This window comes from Pseudorasbora parva, chromosome 3, assembly GCF_024679245.1.
Source record: "Pseudorasbora parva isolate DD20220531a chromosome 3, ASM2467924v1, whole genome shotgun sequence".
In the NCBI taxonomy this organism is placed as follows: Eukaryota; Metazoa; Chordata; class Actinopteri; order Cypriniformes; family Gobionidae; genus Pseudorasbora; species Pseudorasbora parva.
In genome coordinates, this window is record NC_090174.1 from 42,670,933 (window position 1) to 42,694,375 (window position 23,443).

At 37.5% G+C, this 23,443-nt stretch overlaps 2 protein-coding genes across 6 annotated transcripts; one reads left to right on the plus strand and one right to left on the minus strand.

Annotated features, from left to right (window-relative positions):
* Positions 1-85: 85 nt before the first annotated feature.
* On the plus strand, positions 86-3,732 carry ccdc117 (coiled-coil domain containing 117). Of its 4 annotated transcripts, none has more exons than XM_067438954.1 (6): positions 86-225; positions 694-918; positions 1,013-1,063; positions 1,151-1,417; positions 1,563-1,709; positions 2,569-3,732. In XM_067438954.1, the coding sequence occupies exons 2-6, from the start codon at positions 818-820 to the stop codon at positions 2,816-2,818; spliced, it is 816 nt and encodes a 271-aa protein (XP_067295055.1). In that variant the 5' UTR covers positions 86-225; positions 694-817; the 3' UTR covers positions 2,819-3,732. The 4 variants fall into 4 exon arrangements, with proteins under 4 accessions (XP_067295055.1, XP_067295058.1, XP_067295057.1 ...); XM_067438957.1 differs by having other exon boundaries at positions 1,016-1,063; XM_067438956.1 differs by having other exon boundaries at positions 89-225; positions 769-918.
* si:ch211-102c2.8 (golgin subfamily A member 6-like protein 25) lies at positions 3,727-23,427 on the minus strand. Of its 2 annotated transcripts, none has more exons than XM_067438952.1 (28): positions 23,123-23,427; positions 22,523-22,578; positions 22,329-22,435; positions 22,189-22,249; positions 21,934-22,035; positions 21,413-21,679; positions 20,752-20,844; positions 20,520-20,627; positions 20,342-20,404; positions 20,017-20,086; positions 19,543-19,684; positions 19,290-19,382; positions 19,026-19,138; positions 18,392-18,464; positions 18,078-18,200; positions 16,719-16,844; positions 15,580-15,777; positions 14,942-15,004; positions 14,766-14,849; positions 14,581-14,682; positions 13,803-13,985; positions 13,012-13,232; positions 12,607-12,733; positions 12,441-12,524; positions 12,070-12,281; positions 6,874-6,949; positions 5,738-5,959; positions 3,727-5,458 (listed from the first exon to the last, which is right to left on the minus strand). In XM_067438952.1, the coding sequence occupies exons 2-28, from the start codon at positions 22,569-22,571 to the stop codon at positions 5,393-5,395; spliced, it is 3,228 nt and encodes a 1,075-aa protein (XP_067295053.1). In that variant the 5' UTR covers positions 22,572-22,578; positions 23,123-23,427; the 3' UTR covers positions 3,727-5,392. The 2 variants fall into 2 exon arrangements, with proteins under 2 accessions (XP_067295053.1, XP_067295052.1); XM_067438951.1 differs by having other exon boundaries at positions 13,012-13,244; positions 23,123-23,424.
* Positions 23,428-23,443: the final 16 nt, after the last annotated feature.

The window sequence follows — 23,443 nt, forward strand, 5'->3', positions numbered from 1 at the left end:
AAATAAAAAATCTCTCTTCCTAAACGTGAGTTTGTTTACTGTTATTTATGTTCACTTCCGGTTAAAGAACTACAAAACCAATGGACTACAACTTCCATGCTCCTTCGCATCCATACTGTTCCAGAAAAGCGTCGTAAATCTAGGCTTTTGCAACTTCTCATGCAAACTGTCTTAAGACATTTTTTTCATATTCCAAACATATTCTATTTTGTGAGCGTGTGAAAGGTAAGTGTTTATGCTCCTAATGAAAGAACTGACGAGGTGTTTTGTGTATGTTGTGGGGCGTATGTCTAGAGGATGTTTCAAGCTACAGTCAGCGAGCAATTCAAGTTATTCTTACCAAGAATGCCACCAGCTTTCTTCATGGGGAATTATTTTAGATAATTATAGATAAAACTGAAATAAATATTTACTATTAAAGAGCACAAAGGACTCGCATTTCACTGTTATGGCCTACAGTGTGAAAGAAAACATAAATATAAGTGTCCAGTTAGCTCACTAACTGTGAATTCCTGCGTTTTTTTATTAATTAAAACAATTAACTATTTGACTTGGACTGGGTCAGCAGTGTACTTTCCATATAAATATTAATGCGTGTGTACACACACACACACGTGTATATATAACTCATACCATGTATAATAGAACATCTGCAGAACCTGTTCTGAAGTTATTAATTTGTCTGTTTTCCAGATTCTTCATCTTCTATCCACACTGCTTAACTGCAGTTGTCATTTAATTCTAATGTCTTCAGCTTGTTCTCACCAGGAGGCCGATGTAAAGCACCACGTCAGGCAGCAGCAAGCTGGAGTTCATCATGTTTTCCTCCCATGCACACTTCAGTAACGCTGATTTTGTAACAATTAGTGGGCCATCCAGAGGCTCACATCATCTGACTGGTGCATCAATGCCAAATACGTAAGTATTAATTGTCTTCTTGTGCTGCAGTCCTTCTATATGCAATCAAATGAAGACAGCCACTCTTTTTATTTGTCTTCCCGTTTACACTTAGAAGCTGGGAACAAAGATGCATGAGGAAACAAAGGAGAAGGACAGATGATGAGTAAGTGTTTTTTGTTTTTTTGTTTTTTTTACAAAGGATACTTGCTATATGTAGTAGTGGATTTTACATGATCTTGTCACCCTACAGAAGCTGCAGCCCGAAACGGCGAAAAATGATGGGAGCAGGTGAGTATCCAAGTCCTAAAGCGAGCCACAGGTGGCCTGCGGGCTCTACCACCTCTTCAACTTCATCGGAGACCAGCCTGGTTCAACTGCAGACTGGACCCAGGACAGACGAGATGAGTCTGTGCCTCACAGTCGCACCCTCTCCCTCTCCACTACCCAGAGTACCCACAGAAGGCTCAGGCATGGAGGTAGAGGCCGCTCAGAGGAGACTGCAGGAGATAGAAGAAAGGTAAGACTAAAATAAAAAGGTTATAGCTTGATTTCAACTGCATCTCAGCTTGAGTCATTGATCAGAAATTAGATGTATGAAGGTTCAAATACTCCATTTAAAGGTTGCAGTTTTTACAGGCTGTCTTCCTGATTATGTGTTACAGGATAACTTTGGAAGATGATAGTGATGAAGAAGAGTTGGATGTAGAACCGGCTCAGCGCAGACCAGTGCTGGTGATGTCCGACAGCTTAAGGGAGGGGCTGCAGCGTGGGATTGATGACATTCTACCCCATATGGTAGCACAATCAGTGTGGGTATTATTTTGGTGTTTTCATGCCATTCATACAGCACTTTTTACATTATATTGTTTACAACGATTGCTCCAAAGCAGCTTTACAGTGATAATAGGAAATTAATGGAAGAGAAATAGTTTTGGCTGTACATCAGATCTAGAAAAAAGTTATTGTCCAGCTAAAGTAAGTTTTTGATTGATTCATCCTTTTAAATTTTAGTTGATAAAGAAATGTATACATTAGCTTAATTTCAAGCATCTAAGCATAATCCTTTACATTTAGAGAGAAAAAAAGTATTTTTTTATATATATAGTTTAAGTTTGCAGTCATTGATATTTTTTGTAAGGAAATTAATACTTTTATTTAGTAAGGATGCATTAAATTGATCAAAAGTGACCATAAATAACGTTTATTTCAGATTTCCAGTAATCCATCACAGTTTCTATAAAAATATAAAGCAGCGCAACTGTTTTCAGCATTGATGATAATAATAATGATTTATGTTTTGATATCACAGAAACGATTTATATTTTAAAATGTTAGCTTTATTGTATTTTTGAGTCTTCTTACAACCCAAACCATTTTGAATGGTAGAGTAAATTTTTAAAAATACGATGTATAAAGGGTTCATTTTTGATGTACTAAACATCAAATAAATATATTTTAAACCATCTAAATAAGACAAGGGACATGTATTAAGAATAACTGAAACAAGTCAAACTAAATTGTATGAAATTGTATGGCTAATTTTTTGAAAACAAACCCAAGCAGAAATGTTCTCAAACCAGCAGTTGAACATCAGTTTCTACCAACGGCACTGAGCTCATTGTACAGGAATCCAGCGCTTAGCACACTCTTCTTCATTCACCTCTGCAGGGGCCACTCTTGTATGGAACTGGTGGTGTGGCGCCCCCCAGAGGACCCTCTCACCCAGAGGGTGAAGGACTCTTTACAAAGACAGCAGCGCAAGCAGCAGGCAGTGAGCAGACAGACTCCCACCCCTGTGCCATCCACCAGCAACCCCCCATCCCATCCCCGGTTTACAACAACTAATGAGCAGACTTTCAGCCCCCTGTTCAGCAGCCCTGCACTCCTCAACTCTGGAGAGGAAGACATGGAGTTATAAAAGGGAAATCCTTGAGTACTTTATCTGACCCTGTGTGTGAAATAAGCTTTGAATTTTATCAGTGCAAATGAGGAATTACCATAAGGGACGGAAGCACTTCACAATGCTCACATGAGATTTTTCTTGTGCCATGTATTTTGTTTCAACCTGCACTTTTTTTGTAGGTGGGACCATATTTGCACTAGATGAAATGAGAAGTATCCTATGTGAATGTGGTCAGGAATTTAAAAAAAATTCACTGCAGTACAGTTTAAATTAATATTCACTCTGTTTGCTGTCGATAGCTCTGCGTCGTGCACATTCAATATTCAAGAATATTTTAGTTTCCTCTTCATGCAGCTAGTATTATTGCAGCGTATTAGTATTCGGTGTACAGATTCAGAGCACTTGATTTGTTACATGTAATATTTTCTTTTTAGCAGACATTCAACTGGTCAGACTCCTTTTATTTTTTTCTTCATGGTGTCCATATTGGTTTTTTTCAAGATGCTGTTCTTATGCAAAGTAATGATTGATACATTTTATTTAGGGAATTCTAGCTTGAGTGAGTTCGCATGTGCTCTTGAACTGGATATACAGAGACAGCAGCCGGTTTAACCTTCTACACAGATAGAAAAATAATTCTTGGACGAGATGCATGGGTATACATATTTTAATCATATTTCCTGGCTCAGCTTATCAAGGTAAAGAACAAATTGCACTTATTAGTCTGGCTGTAATTCTTGAACAACAGTGAAATAAGCTGTAAATCCATGTTGCATTTGGTTTAAACGTTGGCCTAAATTATTGTTTAGCATTTAATTTGACATTTTTGTGATTTATACATATTGGCAGATGTCATACAATTTGTAAATATCGACCACATGAGACAAAGGCAGGCTTGGTTTTCAATAAAAATCAGTTTGGCATTATAATTCTCTGCTTGTGAAATTTTATTTATTTATGCAGTAAAAACATTCGTACATCATAAATTGTCAATGATTTCAGGAATGTTGATCAATTACAATAATTAGTTCTATTTAAAAAAAATCACAAATTCAGATTCTGTGAAGTGTAAAATATACAAAAAGTGTAACAGTTATTTGTAACAGTTGAAAATTATGTAAGCTACATACTAGATGTATTCATTGTTTCATATTAAACTCAAGCAGAATTCTATGTCCAAGAATTCTGTTCATTTAATATCAAAGTTCATACTTCGATCTTTAACAAACACCCGAATGAAACATTCATCTACAATAAAGTGCTAAGTTCTGTCCATCCAGATCCCAGACCATAAACATTGCTTAAAGGGGGGGTGAAATGCTGTTTCAGGCATACTGAGCTTTTTACACTGTTAAAGACTTGGATTCCTATCCTAAACATAGACAAAGTTTCAAAACTAATGTTGGACGTTTGATGGAGTATTTCTGTGTCAAAAATACTCCTTCCGGTTTCTCACAAGTTTCGGAGAGTTTTTTTCTAGTATGGGTCGTTTGACGTCGATAGAGCGGAAGGTCCTTGTATGGGCCGTACGGGCTCTTCTCCCGGTAGGGTGCGCGCGCGTGACTAGAGCGAGAGAGGAAATGCACGCTTATAAACACTCTCTCAGGTGCAAATCCAGTCGTCGTTATAGTCCGCGCTGCGCTCCACTTTTTTCCTATGGTTGACGTTAAGCGACTTCAACGCTTCAGCACATCATTCCGGGAAGGCAGCGCTGCATTTGAACCGATTTGAATTCAGAAATGACGGGAAGCTTCACAACATCGATTCAGTCGCGTCGCAAAAGTGGATCTCCACGGTCACTGCTGTCACAGGACTTCACCAAATCATACCAAAGAAGTGTGTTTTTGATGGAGCGGTCCCAGCGATTAAGGTTCACGGTTGGTGAGTAAAACTGCTTCAAATGTCTATGCTGTTGGCTATCGTCGCGTGAGTAAACATCATTAAACGACACGATCGCGTGCTTCGTCATTCAAATGCGCTAACGGTTACTCCATTGTTGTTCTATGTATAACGTTACACTAGTCTGACGTGCAAAACCATTTTGTTTGCTACTGCTAAGGTTTAGTCGCATACAATAGTCCATAAACCGAATCATGTCCTCATAAACTGCGAGTAAATACACACAAATGTTGACAGGCCACTAAATACAGTACATACCACAGAGACTGCTGTCCTACTGTTGCTGTTTCTCCTGTTCAGTTTATTTCAGCCTCCAAATCTGATTCTGGATCGATAGCCATGGGTTCCTCCACGCTTGAGGACGTCACCGCTTTGTGCGCATTCGTCATTCTTTAGCTCCACCCACACGATACGCCTCCAGGCGCTCAGTTTTTTTTTCCGGAAAGACTCGGTACAGCCTATATTTCTTTTATAAATATAATAAAACTAAAGACTTTTCGGAGATATGAAGGATGCAATACTACTCTATAGGTACTCAAGATCGACATGAAATGACTGAAACTGAGTGTTTCACCCCGCCCTTTAAGAGCTCCACAGATGTGGTCCTTAGTAATGTTCTTATACATGGTTTTCCTGTAAAATCAACTATTTAATGGACAAATTCTAGGATAACAGAGCTGAAAGTAAATGTTAACTGGAAATGGTCTTTGCTGGTAGGTGCTCCTCTGTCTTACAGCTTTCCTGGGATGGAGCAATCTGCCAAGATAATGAGAAGCTTTTAAACATACTTTTACATTCTTGAAAATGTATTGCACATAATAATAATATAAATAATGAATTAATCTTAAACAGAACAAAAAAGTAGCATCAAAATACAGTTGTTATTGTTAACTAAAAAAAAAAAAAACGAATTAAAAAAGACAAAGGCACAAAAGATTAGAGAAAATATAACTAAATATATACATTAAAAATATAATAGTATGTAAAATTGAAAAATAATTTAAACTCTGATAATAATTTGAGATAAGTTGATACCGTGTCCAGATAAGAGCCCCCCAAGTTCCTGGGATCCCTGTCCCACTTCACTGTCCTAGGGCATTGGGTCTGTCTCTCTGCTTGAATCTGGCGGATGCGGCTCTGGAGATGCTGTAGCAGTTTATATGAGGTCAGGTCTTGGGTGACTCTGGAGTTACGGAAATCCGTGCCACACTGAAGAGCAGTGGAGGCCAACTGGGATTCGCTGTATTCTCTGCATTGCTGCAGAGAGCCAGAGAATCAGAGATGTACTTTCCATGTATTCTACTACAATCATAAGGAGTGAACATCGCATCAGTGATGCTAGTAACTTAGTAACTGCCAGTACTTAGTAACACGTTAATCTAATCAGACTACTTTTTTCCAGTAACGAGTAATCTAACGCATTACTATTTCCAAACCAATTATCCGATTAAAGTAATTTATCTGATAAAGTCACTGTGCGTTACTATTTGTCATTTTCCTTATTAAAAAAATACAAATATATATTTTTGCTTTTTCTTGCGTCTCAGGGAGAGTATTTTTTTCGGAAATTATTTTTAAACTTCAACTTAAAATATCAGGAGATACATTGTTGACGTTAAAATGCACTTCCAATAAAGTGAGTGTTGGCAAAAACAGTTGTCATTTCTATGTTGAGGTGGCAGGGGTGTTGTCGGCAACTGCTGAATGTAACTAATAAAGTAACTTGTAATCTTACTCAGTTGCTTTTAAAATCAAGTCATCTGTAAAGTAACTAAGTTACTTTTTCAAGGAGTAATCAGTTATCTGATTACTTTTTCAAAGTAACCGTGGCAACACTGGTGAACATGCAAATGTGACTCGAAGAATGCTTTCGGTTTATATTTAATCAATACAAGACATGGGTGCTTAGTAATCGTGCTAATATTCATACCAGCAGCATGATAGCAACATTGCTTTTTAAGTTTTTAAACTGTTAATAAAAATGAATTAAAATAGTTTTTGTTCACCGGAAAAAAAAACACTGAAATAAAATAAATACAGATGTTGGAAGAAAAACGTCAATGAAAATGACTAAAACTTAAATAAAAATAAATTTAAGCTAAAGTAATAGAAAAAGATAATAAAAAATATTAATACTATAAAAATAATGCTAAAAAAGTACTGGCATTTACCCCATTTAGATGTCTCATCTCATTCTCCAGTCTCTCCAGTCTCTTCTGCTGCTCTGCTCTGGGCTTTGGAACATTCCTGTTTTATACAGTAATAGTTATGGAGAATAATCCAATGGGTTATGAATGTTATTTCTGTACGAGTCATGGTAGCCAATGATCTACAGTGGTCATACATTTGTTCATTTATCTATTGAGCGGTTCTGACTATAGGCTCAATGAGACATGACTTTAAAAAAAAAACATGTAATGTTGTTCTACATATGTATAAAATGTGTGTCTTGTGGTAGTTTTCTATTTGAATCCTGACCTATTAAAGTCCCAGTGAACCGGAAGTTGCTACTGATTTTACTTCAGTGCTGTGTCATATATTTCCAAGTAAAATGGAATATTGAATAGAGGGCAGGGTTTGACTTCAGCGCTCCTCCTCTCCATCTCTCGCTCATAGCAGACTAACGGCTGGAGGGGAGTGGTTACACATTTTCAAACCTAAGCCGTTAAACTGCCATCATCTGAGAAGGAACGCCGTTTCCAGACTGGAAGTAACTTTTCAGATTTTGATTAAAGATTACCGCAACATTTTTTCTGTGTATTAACTTGCACGGATTAATTGTTCACCCTAAGACCTTTAATTTGTGCAAACAAAGTAAATAAGATTGATTTCATGAGGACTTTAATCATTCAACTTACTTAATATGAAAGTTAGTTAGCTAAGGGCATGTTTGCATGACAATGATATACTAAAAATGGAAACGTTTTTCCTTCGCATTTTTCACATATAGACAACACCATTGTCAAAACGATCCACACAGATCCCTGAAACGCTGTATTATGCATGGCAGGCCAGTAGTTGGTGATGTCACTTTGAAAAGTAACACTGCGCGCCTACAGACTGAACACGTAATACGCACATGCATGATGTCACCTATTTCACAAATTCTTGTTTTTGTAGTTTACACAGAGGCGAGAACAGTATCGTTTTCAAAAGTGTGCATTTCCAGGCCCCCAAAACACTGTTGTTGTGTAAATGAATGACCAAAAAAAAAAAAAAAAGCATTCAGTTTTCAGTGTTAAAGGAATTGTATGTAAGAAATGTATTTCAATTAATCATAAAATGGCCTTGATATGTCACTAGACATTAAGAAATCATGTTAATTTCAAACACTTACATCAGTGACAACAGTAGTCCGGCCAGGATATTGTCATTTAAAAGTTGTTGTTGCAGCCCTCAACTGATGTTAAAGGGGGGGTGAAATGCTGTTTCATGCATACTGAGCTTTTTACACCTTTAAAGACTTGGATTCCCATCCTAAACATAGACAAAGTTTCAAAAACTAATGTTGGACGTTTGATGGAGTATTTCTGTGTTAAAAATACTCCTTCCGGTTTCTCACAAGTTTCGGCGAGTTTTTTTCGAGTATGGGTCTACTTGACGTTAAATAGAGCGGAAGGTCCTTGTATGGGCTGTACGGGCTCTTCTCCCGGAAGGGTGCGCGCGCGCGTGACTAAAGGGAGAGAGAGGAAATGCACGCTGTAAACAGTCTCTCAGGTGCAGATCCAAGGCGTTTCTCAATGTCAAGGAAGGATCCTCGGAAGCCAGAATTCTAAGGATGCCACGTCATCGACATCCGACGAAGGACTGTTCCAATGTCGAGGATCCTCGAATTTCAACCAAGGACTGAGTCCTTCGTTCGAAAAATATGTCATATACAGAAAAGGATGCATATGAGTAGCCTTCGCGCACTTCGCGTTCTCAAATCACCCACAATCCTATGCGCGCAGCTTCGCTATCTTCTGACGTTCCCGGAGTCGGAGCGTGAACGGGGCAAATATGCTTGTATCGGAGTTTGTTGATGGGAAGGAAGGAGGCGGGAACCGGCGAACGTTCAACAACTTTATTATAAATAATAAACAAAACGAAAGTAACACAGGGAAAACCCTCACGGGCGACTGCCCGCACACACATAATAAAACAATCACTTTGCCGTGAGCTGAGACCGGTGTGGCGGCGATCAGCTGCCGCTCATTATCACTCCACCGGCCCGCTCTCATGGTCCCTCACCTCGCTGATTGCCACAATGCTTTTATTTACGTTACCAAACATTTGTTATAACCGTAGTAAATATACGTAAAGTTTAACGTTTAAATGCCAGTACAAATTACTACTGTATTGATATAAAAATATATACAAATGACGTTACACATAATGTTATTGATGGCCAACGGACCTTTTCACTGACGTAATGACGCAATGACGTGCACTTGCTAGCCTGTTCCATTTGCGTGTTCTTCGAATCCTAATGAGGACCCTCGCCTAGCCTCTGAAGGAAGTGACTTGGAAGGATCAGTCCTTCCAAGGAAGCATCCTTGACATTGAGAAACACCTCCAGTCGTCCGTGAACACTTATGTCGCGCCGCGCTCCACTTTATTCCTATGGGTGACGTCGAGCGACTTCAACGCTTCAGCACAGCATTCCGGGAAGGCAGCGCTGCATTTGAACCGATTTGAACGCAGAAATGACGGGAAGCTTCAAGGCATCGCTTCAGTCGCGTCGCAAAGTGGATTTCCACGGTCACTGCTGTAGCGACTCAGGCGAATCAAACACACAATCGCCAGTTACATTTAACAAATATGTTTTGAAAGTTGTGCTCACTAGCATACCTTCCCCCCCAACACAACAGAGGGAGATTCTTCAGTCACCCTGGAAACCATCTGATAAGATCTTTTTATGGCCGGAAAGAATGTGGCCACAGAGCTTTTGACACAGAGACACAGAGCTTTTGCCTCAAATTATAGACAAACCATCTATAAATGAACATGCACCCCAGGACATTATATGTAAACACATAATTGTTTTGTAAAATGTTTCTTCTGTATGGTATTTTGCATTTCTTTTTGTCTGTGTCTTAACAAAGTACTAGTTCAGATAACCTCATATATGTCATGTCTCCTATCAAATTAATGCTCACTTCACGACTTACACTTCCAGGTATATCACTTATTCAGAAAATGCAGTGTGTGTTTGTTGCATTAATTATAGTATGAAGACTCAGAGACCCACTGAGTCGAACCTTCAAACAAAGAGCAATAAAGTCTGCTGAGGAATTTCCCGCCGGGAAATCCCAACACTCTCATTGGTTAAGTCTAACCCTGGAGGGTGGGACTACGGCCAGACCATAAAAGGAGGACCTCGGATGCCCTCCTCCTCTCTTACACTCCCCACTCTCTCTTCTCTCTCTGGCTGAACCAACACGTCATCGGGGCTGGCACTTAAGCCATGCCACCAATGCAGGCCCTCCAAGCAGGCCTCATCTCTTCCAAAAATCTTCTCTTCTACAATCCGATCTTCAAGAACACGAAGCATCGCTAAAGCAAACAGCCGCTTCCCTCCCAACCTCGGAAAGGACCGCCGGACATGCAGGACATTTGAACACGCAGAGACACATACGCACACAAGCGAGAAGCCAAAACGAAACCAAAAAGAATGCAAGTATTCTTATTCTTACTGCTGTAAAGAGGGTATGTTATTCTCCCGTTGGGATAAATTAACTCCGTGAAGGTCGTATGTGGCGAACTGAAGGAAAGTTGTTTCTTACCCTCCCCCACTCTCTTTGTCTCTCTCTCTCTCCCTCTCTTTGTCTCTCTCTCTCTTTTATCTCTCTCTAACTTCAGTCTATTCATTATTCTCTTTTATGTATTCTTTCGTTAATATCTATACTTCTACTCTCTTGATGCATATTTAGTATGTACTTTCTGTGTGAATTGTAGTGTTATTTTTAGTCTGTGTTTATTAAACCTTCAAAAGACATTTAATGAGTTGAATCTGTTATTCTGCCACATACACAAAGTCAATGAAACTTGCGATCTAAACGTTACCTAACTGCTTATGCTACTATGTTAGTAAAGTAAACTGTATGACCATTTGAAATATTGAACTTGTCCTGATCAGTAAAGTTAATGTTTCTTATGCGCTCGTAAAGCAGTAATCCCTTTTTTGAGAATTGATTTGAAAAGTCTATAACTAATTTGCAGGACAAACTTAGTAGGATAATTTCAAGCAATTCCATAAAGGGTTACTTGTATTTAATTAAACAATTTTCCCTATCGGAAAATTTTAATACGTAATGAACAACTGGCAAATTATATTCATAAATTCATGAATATTGAATATTAAATCCCTTTTGAGTTAATTATTCCCCGAGACATTAAACTCATTAGTCGTTGTTGTTACACTGCTGTCACAGGACTTCACCAAATCATACCAAAGAAGTGTGTTTTTGACAGAGCGGTCCTGCTTTGGAAGATGCCGGTGAGTAAATCAACTTCAAATGTCTCTGCTATTGGCTACCGTCGCATGAGTAAACATCAGTAAACGATACGATCGCGTGCTTCGTCATTCAAATGCGCTAACGGTTACTCCATTGTTGTTCTGTATAACGTTACACTATTCTGACTCTGACGTGCAAAACCGTTTTGCTACCTCTAAGGTCTAGTCACATACAATAGTCCATAAACCGAATCATGTCCTCATAAACTGCACACAAAGGCCCCTAAATACAGTACATACCACAGAGACGGACATCCTGATGTTGCCGTTTCTCCTGTTCAATTTATTTCAGCCTCAGATTTGATTGTGGATCATTATCTGTATTAGCTGAGATAGATGGGTTTCTCCACGCTTGAGGACGTCACCGCTTTGCGCGCTTGTCATTCTTTAGCTCCGCCCACACGATACGCCTCCAGGCGCTCGGTTTTTTCCGGAAAGACTCGGTACAGCCCATATTTCTTTTATAAATATGATAAAACTAAAGACTTTTCGGAGATATGAAGGATGCAATACTACTCTATAGGTACTCAAGATTGACATGAGATTGACTGAAACTGAGTGTTTCACCCCCCCTTTAATGTTGACATGTTGTGTTTTGGCCTGAAGCTCCGCCCTCCACCTATCTACCAATCAAGAAATCAGTAGTGTTGCTGGGTTATATAGTATATATAGTATTGTCTGGGTTGCCAGATCTGCTCTAGTTACCACAGCCGCAGCTACAAACATTTCTGCTGGATCCTGGAGCCTATCTGGCAACCTCGAGTCAGGGAGGAGGGGGAGAGGGGATACACCTGCAGTACCAGTTTTGGCCACAATCTTACATACACTTCCTTTAAGTAAGTGGCCCCTAAGGAACAGACGTACGACCCACCTATCCAGCTCTGCATTAAGCTCCAGCTCAAATTTGTGAGCGAGTCTTGTAGTGGTTTTGTCTTTCCACTGTGCCATGTTGTTCTGCTCCTGTCTGAGCTCATCAGCTTTAGCCCGCAGCTGCCTGCGCAGATGGACGCACAGTCTGTCTGTATCATCATTGTTCATGCGCAGCTGGGCTCGAGATAGGCTGCTCATTTCCTCAATGTGCTCCTTAAGTTTACACACATCAGTGAACAAAATGAGACATAAACCAAGATTTTAATACATTTATAGCAATTTACTTATTTGCTCACTGCGGTAATTTTACATTCAGATGCTTTTGCTATTATAAATAAAGTGTACATATTGTATGTGCATGTGTCAGTATACCTGTATGAGTTTCTCTTTTAGAGCAGTCAGTGCTTGTTCTTTTTCCTCCATCAGCTGCTCTTTTTGCAGACTTAGTTCTTTCTCCTGAAACACATAAGCAGCATCTGCTCATAGCCGATGAGTTGCTGTGAATTGATGTGTATTTTGTTTGTAACTTTTCTTGTACCTTTTCTTGGCTGAGTTGCAGTGCAGCACATCTCTGTGAGTTGAGCTCAATAATTAGATTGTTAATAAGCTGTTGTAAGGCCTTTGTGAGAAACTGCAGGGTCTGGAGAGTTTCACTCACTGTAGGACTGAACCGGAACAAATTAAAATACATTTAATTTATTAATACAGTGTCACTAGTATAAAATTATGGAATGGAATCAACTGGAATGCCTATTCTGTGTATACTGGTAAGAAAGTGGAATCAGGATATGGCATACATAGGCTATATTTGAAAGTGCAATTCCTACATCCGGACCAATGCATAATGTGTGGGGCAGAAGTCACCTTTTTAACACGTAACACGGCATATAATTGTGTGCGTATGAGCACCCTAGGGTACTGTATATATCACAAGTGAGCACACCTCTCTGACGAGTGCTTGTTTTCAACAGTCAGGCCATTGTTTTTAAGCATCTCCTGCAGGGAAACACACTCAGTGTGTATGTCCTGCGCCCAGCGCCTGCTCTGTTGCTCATGTCTGGCTGTTCTTCTCTGGTATTTTTGGTCTTTCTCGATGACGGCTGTCCTCAGCTCCTGAAGCTCCGTTTCAGAGTGCTGCAAGGTTTTCTTCAGACGTACTGCCTCCTTCTCTGCCTCCTGTAACAAGAAACCAGCAGAAAGTAAAAAGCTGACAGCTTTGATAAAGTTGCATTTAACAAAAAAACTTTAAACATAAAAAAATATCAAGGCTGTTTAAAACACACCCTTAATACACAGTATTAAACACATCAAACATTGATTTTTGCATTGTGAAATTACTTCCATGGCAAAGTGTCTTGAAAGTAATACTATCTTTCCACAAATTCTCATTATTGTAATGTGTTTGGATGTTTTTCTATAGATCGTTTTTGTATTTCCCATTATTCTCAATGGTCACCTTCAGTAAAAAATAAAAAAAATAAACATAAAAACACAAACTGTAATACATTTTTTTCTTTTTTATTCATTTATGCAAACCATCAAATACTACCATGATGTGTAGATATGCAAATTAAAAAAAATATATATATATATATAATCTATTTATTATTATATATTGATCAATATTATATTATTATATTATATTTATCCATATGAATCTATTCTAATTTTCCATCTGTTTTTCTTCAGCGTTTAAATGTAAAGAATTAAAAGATGACTTCTGATTCCACTCACTTTCTGAAGCTCAATAACTTTACTTTGTAAGGCCAGTGCGTTCCTTCTCTCTTTCTGCACTTCTGCTCTCCCTCTCTTCACTGCCTCCTCTATTTGCTGCTCCAGAGTCCCACGCTGCTCTATTAGAGCCTTCTCTTGCTGTTCCTCCCACTTCCTTTCCTCTCGCTTCACAGCCTTTTGAATCTGTTAGTTCAGATGACAAGAGATGCACTGGTTCTTTTGTGAGGAAAATAATTTAAACAGCAAAGAACAACATCAAAGTTAATGCCAAACTTAATTTCCTTGATAAATATCAATCATAGCGTCGGTTCTGGCAGGTCATGTTAGTCAAGCTCTCATCAGCTGACTGTCAGCTGATCACATCTACTTATAGGAATATGATGTCTATCACAGCATACATATACATAAGCTCCTTTAGTACTGTCAGCAGCTAACGCATTTCTCCGGAGCTAATTACCCTTCTCCATCCCCAGCTCCTCCTCTCGGCCAGTCAGGATTTGATATTCTGATTCCCCCTTAATCAAACTAAATTGCTGAATTATTTTGAAAATTAAATACTGACATTAATGATATTCTCAATACATTATGTTGGTTCTGTTCTGGGAGGTTATTGATGTTCTCCCTGCTCTCCCACAGGGAGTTATTGCCCAGAACAAAACCATACCGCCGATCCAAACTGTATGCTAATTGTCATTCATCTTTGATGATAGTGGTCCTCCTGACATAACTGTCATCAGCTCTTCAGAGTCATTGTAAAACATGATAACAGGGAGGGAACCTTTTCCTGAGTTTGTCTTCTGAGTTCCTCTGTTTGCTTCCTCATCTTCTCTTCATGCTGCTCTAGAGCCTCTTTTAGCCTCTTTACCTCCTCATCTTTCATCTGAAAGAAAGAGAGGTGAATGTGTATGTATGATTGAATTGCAGTGTTGTGCGATACAAAGGGCACAGGCTATGACGGCTGACCTGGATACAGTTGTGTAAGGAGTCCAAGCTCTGTTTGTGGGTCTGAGCTTGTTCACTGAGAGCGGCTGACGCCTGCTGATGTTTCTGGAGTCACACATTTCAACCAAACAGATTCAGGATTTCACATTATGTCTGGATAATATGTGATAAGTTTCACAGTGAATAAATAATCTTACCTTTTGAAGCTCTTCTTTGTGGCTTTTGGTTAACTGTAGTGTCAGTTGCTCAATTTCTTGCTCCTGAGAAGGAATTGATAATCATATTTAATAAAAAAAATAATACTTTACCTTACTGAAAAGACAAGCACATATCGTTCAGACTGGTTTATGGTGACTAGGGATTGATGCTATAGTCTAGCTGATGTACCAGCATATTTACTACGTGTTTCATTAACATATTCTTTCAGTTTATTTCATTTCAGAGTAAATATATAAATAGCAAATATGTTGGATGTTGTCATATGATGTTAGATCGTTAAATTCAAACATAATGTGAAAGGCTTATATACACTAATATTCAAAAGTCGGTAAGCTTTTCTTTTATGCGCACCAAAGCTGAATTGTTCATTATTATTATTATCAATGTTGAAAACATTTGTGCTGTTTTAATGTTTTTGCTGAAATTGTGATTTAATTTTCTCCATAATTTTTTGATAAATAGAAAGTTCAAGAAACGAACTGAATTTATATGAAATAAAAACCTATATTGTAACATTGTGAAAGTCTTCACTGTCACTTTTGATCAATACAATGCGTCTTACCGAACACAAGCTTTTTAATGTCAGTGCTTGACAATATATAACTATCTTCCCTACCATATCCTTTTTTGTCCCATTCTGTATTTCTGTCATCTTTAAGCTATGCTCCTCTCTCAGTGAACAGAGCTCCAGAAGAAGGGCTTCCTTCGCTCCTTCGGCCTCCTGCAAAAGCAGCTCCTTCTGAGCAATAATCTGCTCCAGCGCTCCAAAGTGCTTCCCTCGGTGCTCTAGATCTTCTTGTGTAGACTGCACACACTGAAAAAAAGTGTGTTGGATTTACATGATTTAATTGACATAATTTTGGAATCATCATAGAACATCATGGAATGAACGCATTTTAAGTAACCCAATTAAGCAGTCTCAAAATACATTTACGCATTTGGCAGACGCTTTTATCCAAAGCGACTTACATTGTATTTTTTAATGTACACATTTTTTTTGTCAGTTCTTGCTTTCCCTGGGAATCAAACCCATGACCTTGGCGTTGCTAGCACCACGCTCTACTGGTTGAGCAACAGAAAAGTTAATTTTATATGGCTCCCTGTCATGAATGAGGCATTTCATTTCATTCATTCATTCATTCATTCAACCACTTCAATTTCGTATATTTTAATGGCACACAACTGAATTAAAAACTCATTCAGCAATGCCGTTCCGTTATGACATTATACTCCACAGCCTAAGAAAATTCTCCACTCTTCTCCGCAGTGGTAACCCATTTTAATTTTAATTGTTCTAATAATTCCAACATAATTGAATATTAAACACTATTAAACACTATCAAGCCCCCCCCCCCCTCATCTTACTTAAAAATAAGACTTTTACATATAAAATAACAACATTTACTGTCCCTTGATTTAGCCATATGCAAAGCATGCTGGGAACTAACACGCCCCATCCAGTTTCAATTAATGCAACAAATCTTTAATGTAATCTCAACACAAATGGATTAAGTAAACTTCAATTTGACATATTTAAGTGGATTGAACACAATCAAATTAAGTTAGGACAAAATGTATAGAAATTGTGTTGCCTTAGCTCATTTTAATTAAGCAATTTAAAAAAGCTGTTCAAAAAATACTGATATTAAACTTTTATTATACAGTTACTGAAATTGATATTGTTTGCTCTGTCTCTGTATCAGATACTGAAAACATGGTTATTGTAGATTAAGAAGAAGAAACAAGAGTTAGAACCTCTTTTATTGTTGCTTTTTCTCTGATCGTATCAATTAGCTTCTCCTCCAGCTCACTGCATTTCTGTCGCAGAGCCCTGCAGTCCTCCTCTCTCTGTTCCAGTTCCTGATTCACCTCATCAAGCCTCTGAGCGAGACAACAAGAAGGACATTAATGTATACTGAGGGCTGTGTGAATCTATTCAAAATATATATTTCAAATATTTAGCTGGCAATATAAAATTAAGCAACACATTAATGCACTTTTTATTTGATCATTAAGTTTCCTACAGATTATGTCAACTCATTGTGCTCTTATTTGCACTTGAGCATGAGAGTGTTAAGACAGAGATGTACAAATATCAGCCCATCCCAAATGCATAAGAAACAAATGTATATAGATTAAATATAGTCAAAATATTAGTTTAATCCTCATGAGACCCAGAAAAAAAATATTTTGTCATGTGATTACATTGTTTAGAGCACAATGAACAAATGGAAAAAAGGAACAATTATATTTTATTCATATGTTATGATATGTCCACTGTCCACTGTAGTAGACCAGACCAGTTGTTTAAAAAAATTATATTATATGAAATTACATGTTTAGGCAAAAACTATTTTTTTATTCACCAATCAATTAGTAAAATGAAAGATGATTCTAAACTATGTTATGAAAGATATAATGGAATGAATTGATATACCATTTTTCTTTATGTAATATGTGGGTAAAATGGCCATATATGGGTAGTCCCATTCAAAACCATGTACTTACACTGTCTCTAATATGCATATTAATGTGTTCTTGGGGTAACGTGATGAAAACAGAAGTGTAATAATCGGCAACTTTTTAATAACAATATCTAACATTTCATAAGAGTATTGTTATAGAATTTATCTCGCTATTCACTTGTTGCGTTTCCAAAAATGCCTGATAAACATGATTTAAGTCCTGTTGTCCTCCACAATAGACATGTATGAAATCCATGTCTTGTTTTGTAACAGAAAGTCATATTTTGATTTGAAACCCCATATAATTTTCCTGAGATGTTGATTAATATTTCCATAAGAAAGCTAAATGTTATCACTAAATTAATGTCCATTTATTAAATCCATGGAGTTGTTGCTGTCATGGTGAAACTGCTCTTTACAGGACATCCATTAAAACTGTGAGATGTATGTTATCAGAGAAATTCACTAAAATAGTATGTCCACTCCAGAGGACAAAAGTCTATACCTGGGTCCCATGAGGATAAATATAGCAATAGTATATATATATATATATATATATATATATATATATATATATATATATATATATATATATATATATATATATATATATATATATATATATATATATATATGTGATCTACAGTACCTCCTGCATAGAGTCTTGTGTGTGTCTAAAACGCCTCTGTTCTGAGAACAGGTCAGATTTAGCATTATTCAGTTGTCGGTCCATCTCCTCCCTTTCCAGAACAGACACACTGTGGATTACACACTGACAGGGACAGACAAAATGAAAATAGTGCATATGTTATCTGGCTACGCCATGTACACACACACATGCACGCACGCACACGCATTAATTTGATGTAAATAATGTATTTATTTAATTTATTTAAAATGACATTTTATAGGTATTTTATAAATAAGAGCTGATGAGACTTTTTTAGTTTCTTAACTAGTGACCTTTTGCTCCTGCAGAACCCTGACCTCCTCCAAACATTTGTCCCTCTGGGCCAGCAGTCTGTGTAACTCATATCTTTAAGACATACATACAGTGCTTAAAAATTGTTGTTACATACTATACAGTCAAACTAAATTTATTCAGACACCTTCAACATGTATCACATTATCACAGTCTATTTGATATAATTTAGAAAATGGTAATAAAATATGATAAAAATTCATTGTTAATATGTCAGAACAAATTCACCTTGATAATGTCAGATAACTTTGATAGAAAGGTAAACAATCAACCAATCAGCTGTTAAATTTAAGTACACAATTAGATCATAATAGATCATAGATAACAGCAATTTAGGTCAACCATTTACCAAGAAAGGCTTCACTTTGTTTAGTCTGTGGTATAAAAGGTCAAATTAGCAATTAAAGAAAAAACACTTAAGCAAAACATGATCAGGTCAAAGTGTCTGAATAATCAGAATAATTATCAATTTTACAATGTAGTGCACTGTTTTGCGCATAATATGTCAGTTTATCTGGTGTCTGAATACCTTTTGGTTTGACTGCATGTTCTATGGAATTTAAGAACAAAAGATTAAATTAAAGCAAATGGGATTAAGGTGTGAGTAGACCATACGTGATCTTCTGGGCTTGTACTCTGCTGTCTCTCACACTGAGCTGTAGAGAAATCTGCTCTCTCTTAGCAAGATCAATTTCCTCTCTCAGATTCTCCAGAGTATGAAGTGTAGCCTGAGGAAATAACACCATTTTCCGTTAATAAACAAGCTAAGTAACATTTGGATAATTATTATCATAGTACTCCTGTGGATAATTAATCATACGGAAAATGAATCATATGGATAAGTAAGAGGATTATAGATTAATCATGTAGTATGCATACTGTTTTTTGTTGCTGAAGCTCAGTAAGTGACATCCTGAGCTCTTTAAGTTGATCTCCATCTATTCTGCTCTTGTCCCGAGCCCTTTCTGTGGTCTGAAAACAATAACACTATAAACCTGAAAAGAGTATCAAAAATGGTCTCCTTCATAACTATTTGCAAAAATGTGAAACATAATTACACATGATAATAGTGCATTTAATTAACTCAACTGATTATTATAGTAATTGTTTAGAGAATGCACTAAGGCCTCACAATGTGGGAGTCATTCCTTCTTCTCTGGTACGAACTCCTCCTCTTCGCCTTCTTGCCAGATGAATGTCTCCTGCTTCTGTAGTAAAGCTTAGACACAGCACCTTCGCTGCTCGTCTCCTCGACCGTTCTCTCATCATCAGAGCTACAACACATGGAGTAATAGTAAGGAACAGCCATTTATATGACATATATAAATAGTATAGTGCTATCAGTAGTAGACAATTAACCCAATCATTTCTCCCAGAGATGTCTGAAATAATGAGGTCATTTAAATCAAACTTTAGTGATTGGAAGAGGCACATATCTCTATATAAAAACTCCCATTGAAACAAAGATGGCAGTAATGTAGGGTTTTGCCCACATGAGTGTCATATCATGAAGTAGAGTTAATTAAACACCACCACCGCAAAAGACATTATCCAAAAAGCTCTTCTCATCTAATTGAATTGCAATTGTTAAAACTTTGAGAAGTACCTGAAAGACTGAATATTGTTTTGGATGGTTTGTCCTGTACAGAATCCATTTTCTTTGCTCAGATGTAAGGCTATAGTGGCATGCATATGAACACACAAATCCAGTTCATATGTTAATATGTTATGGACCAATTTCAAATTCAAATATCTAAATATTTGTCTAAATAACTTAAAATTTACATTTTTAAAAGATTTAATAGATTGATTGATTGATAGATTGGATCACTGCACATCAAAAACCTGTTTCATTGCGTAAAATATGGATAAGAGTGAACTGAAAACACACCAGGTATAGCTTACAAGGAATTAAAAGTAAGATAGCATACCATATTTTGGATTATATTCCTGGTCAGAGTTTACTCTGTCAGCATATTTTGCGAAGTGTGTGACTGTAACATACATACAAAGTAAAAAAGCATTAAAGCACCAATAAAACGGCGCATGCATTCAGCACACAAAAAGAACACGTAAGTTGACACGCGTAAGTTAATATGGTACCTGTACCTGTCCTGTTGCGGAGTGAAGACTTCAGGCGCTGTTGAACCTGTTCTGAGCACACTGTGTCCAGATCAGTATCTATGGTGACTGAATCAAAACCCTGCATGGGCATTCCTATCAAAGGACAAAAATGGGACATTAAAAGTTTTCTGTTAAAAGTAAACAGCTTCTTATTTAATTGCAGATCTCAAGGAAGATATGCAAAAATCGAACAAGAAACCGCATAACACAGCTGTACCTGCCAGATGTCTTATTGGTGTTCTGGATGGATGCTGTCTTTGTTTTTTCGATCGTTCTGCAGTGTCACAGCTGTTAATGCAAGCATCTGGAGCTGGAGAAGAAATTAATACTTATATTTAGCAACGAAACATTCAATTGATCAAACGTGACAGTAAAGACATTTTGCAAAAGATTTCTAAAGAAAACGTGATTCATCAGACCAGGCCACCTTCTTCCATTGCAGCTTTTGGCAGTGGACAGGGGTCAGTATGGGCACCCTGAATGGTCTGCGGTTATGCAGGAGGCCATGATGGACAGAGGCCAATAGGCAAATTAGGCCATGATGCTGGGGTTGCACCCCTAATCTTTTTCCAAAGGACATCCTTGTCAGAGTCAGGACATCAGTTTAACGCCTCATCCGAAGGATGGTGGTTGTTACATTATAGTGTCCCCCATCACTATACGGGGGTGTTAGGACCCACACAGACCACAGGGTGAGCACCCCCGGCTGACCTCACTAACACCACCTGAATGTGAAACCACTTCAAAACAGCTTCTAAAGCGTTGGATGGCACCTCTAACCTCCAAATTATTTATAGTTGAAGTTATAAGTTTCAGTGCTTGATTACATCTTTTCTATATCTTCTAACATTCTACATCTTCTTGCTTAGTGTGTGTACCTGAGGCTGGCAGGACCAGCATTTCATCTCTGAAGCGTGTTGAGAAGTCTTCAGTGCAGACGCTGTCCATAGTAAATTCATCCTCCTCGTTTCCTATCCCAGCAACCTCAGCACTTCTCCCAAGAAGCCTCTCCAATCTCCAACGACACTGCTCTATCCTGGACACTGAGCTCAAGCTGCAATCTCCTTCAGGAAGCCCCACATCTGGAACAGAGGCTCCAACCTTCATCTCCATTGTCTGATGTTCTATTTGGCCATCATTGCCTCCTGATTTTGGAAATGATAATGATGGATTTTTTACTGCTCACTTTTTTCATATATATTGATATTTGTTTGTATTATTTTAAGCAGGTATAAAAAAAGTGTGTCACTATTTGTTTTCACAACAAAAAGTTTCAATTATACAGTATTAGCCTATTTAGCAGGTGTAATGTTCATAGCTGTTTTACTTTGGACAATGATTTGGGCATGATTGGATTATATATTCAAATCCACATGGGATAAAATTTTGTATGGAGTACCTGACAGAGTCCAGTCAGGGTTGGATGGTGTTTTATCATTGGTTGGAACAGTGCTTCCCAAGCCCGTGTCTTTACTAACAGACTGACTCCGATCAAGATAGCCTGGAATTTAAAGAGCATTATGGAAATACATGCACATAAAAATAATAAATACAAAAGACTATATATATATATATATATATATATATATATATATATATATATATATATATATATATATATATATATCGGTATGCATAGCATTTTTATGCTTACCTGAGAAGGGAAATTCATATCTCTTGTAGTGTCCTCCATGGATTTGGCTTTGGCTGTGGATCTATTGGTGGAACACAAAAATACACAAAATGACTATGACAAATGGTTATTAATATTTCAGCAAACTATAAGTGCTTTACCTGCAGATGACTCAGCTGTGCATCTATGGTGTCCAGTAGTACATCACAGTGGTCTTGAGACAATGCCACAGGTATAAGTCCATAAACATCCACCCCCTCATCCACATCTGAGAAGAAAAGAGGTATAAGGCATTTTGTACTGCAGTCTGCAGATGTAGTGTACAAGCATGAAAGGAAATGCCAGTTGTTCTGACCTGCAGAGAGCAGTTCATCAGTGTTTTCTCCAGATCCATCATTTTCCATGGTTGTTCTAAAAAAAGAATAAAGAAAAATCACTTGTGAGTAAGATGTAAAACTAACATAGTTAGTAGGCCATCTCTTTGGAATCCAAAGCATCTGAGCTGGAATGGAGGCAGACAGTTTAAAGGAGGGAGTTGGTGGTTATGTGGTTGCCTAGGAAACACAGCAGAAAGGGCCTCTAACAAACACCGGCCTGGGCCTCTTACATACAAAGAACCTCATAAACTCAAAAAAGAACCAACTTTTTAATATTTCACACTAGGATCATTCAAAGTTGCATATCTCATATGTGTTTTTATTTATTTACTTAAGCTAAGAAATAGCTAGGTTGATTTACAGTTGTTTTTTAACAGAAAAATCCACAACAAATACTTTTGTTGTCCGGGAAGAAAAATTACACACATACTAGAATACAATATGCACATTTATCCATAGCTCTCATTTAATTAATTAATACTAATTGAAACACATTTTGCTTCGTTTCAGAACTATCAAAATATCTTTACACATGCATTGTTTTTAAAAATATATATAAAATAAGCTTTTGGACTTACCTCAACGTATTTCCACTCTAGTTTCCTCTAGTCTAGACACTGGCCTGTACAACAGATTGGTTGACATGAACACATCCATGCGCTGCTGCAGTGTCATGGCAACCACACACACCCACTAACTGCCTGTCTGACTGAAACGAGATTTGCAATGCACAGTCTTTTTTATTTAACAGCTCCTCTATATGTATTGCTATGTTTAATATATATATATATTTTTACCAGAGATTATAAAGATTTCTAGACACATATATAAACTTAATTCGTACATTTTAGCACTAACATTTACATAAAATAAACATCTTGGGGATTTTTTAACCACAA

Coding starts and splice junctions, on each gene's coding strand:
- ccdc117 (XM_067438954.1), top strand. CDS start 818: ATGTTTTCCTCCCATGCACACTTCAGTAACGCTGATTTTGTAACAATT. Junction 919..1,012: donor GGTGCATCAATGCCAAATAC/GTAAGTATTAAT, acceptor GTTTACACTTAG/AAGCTGGGAACAAAGATGCA. Junction 1,710..2,568: donor CATATGGTAGCACAATCAGT/GTGGGTATTATT, acceptor TCACCTCTGCAG/GGGCCACTCTTGTATGGAAC.
- si:ch211-102c2.8 (XM_067438951.1), bottom strand. CDS start 22,571: ATGGAAAATGATGGATCTGGAGAAAACACTGATGAACTGCTCTCTGCA. Junction 19,685..20,016: donor AACAATATTCAGTCTTTCAG/GTACTTCTCAAA, acceptor CATGTGTTGTAG/CTCTGATGATGAGAGAACGG. Junction 14,850..14,941: donor ACAAAGAAGAGCTTCAAAAG/GTAAGATTATTT, acceptor GTGTGACTCCAG/AAACATCAGCAGGCGTCAGC.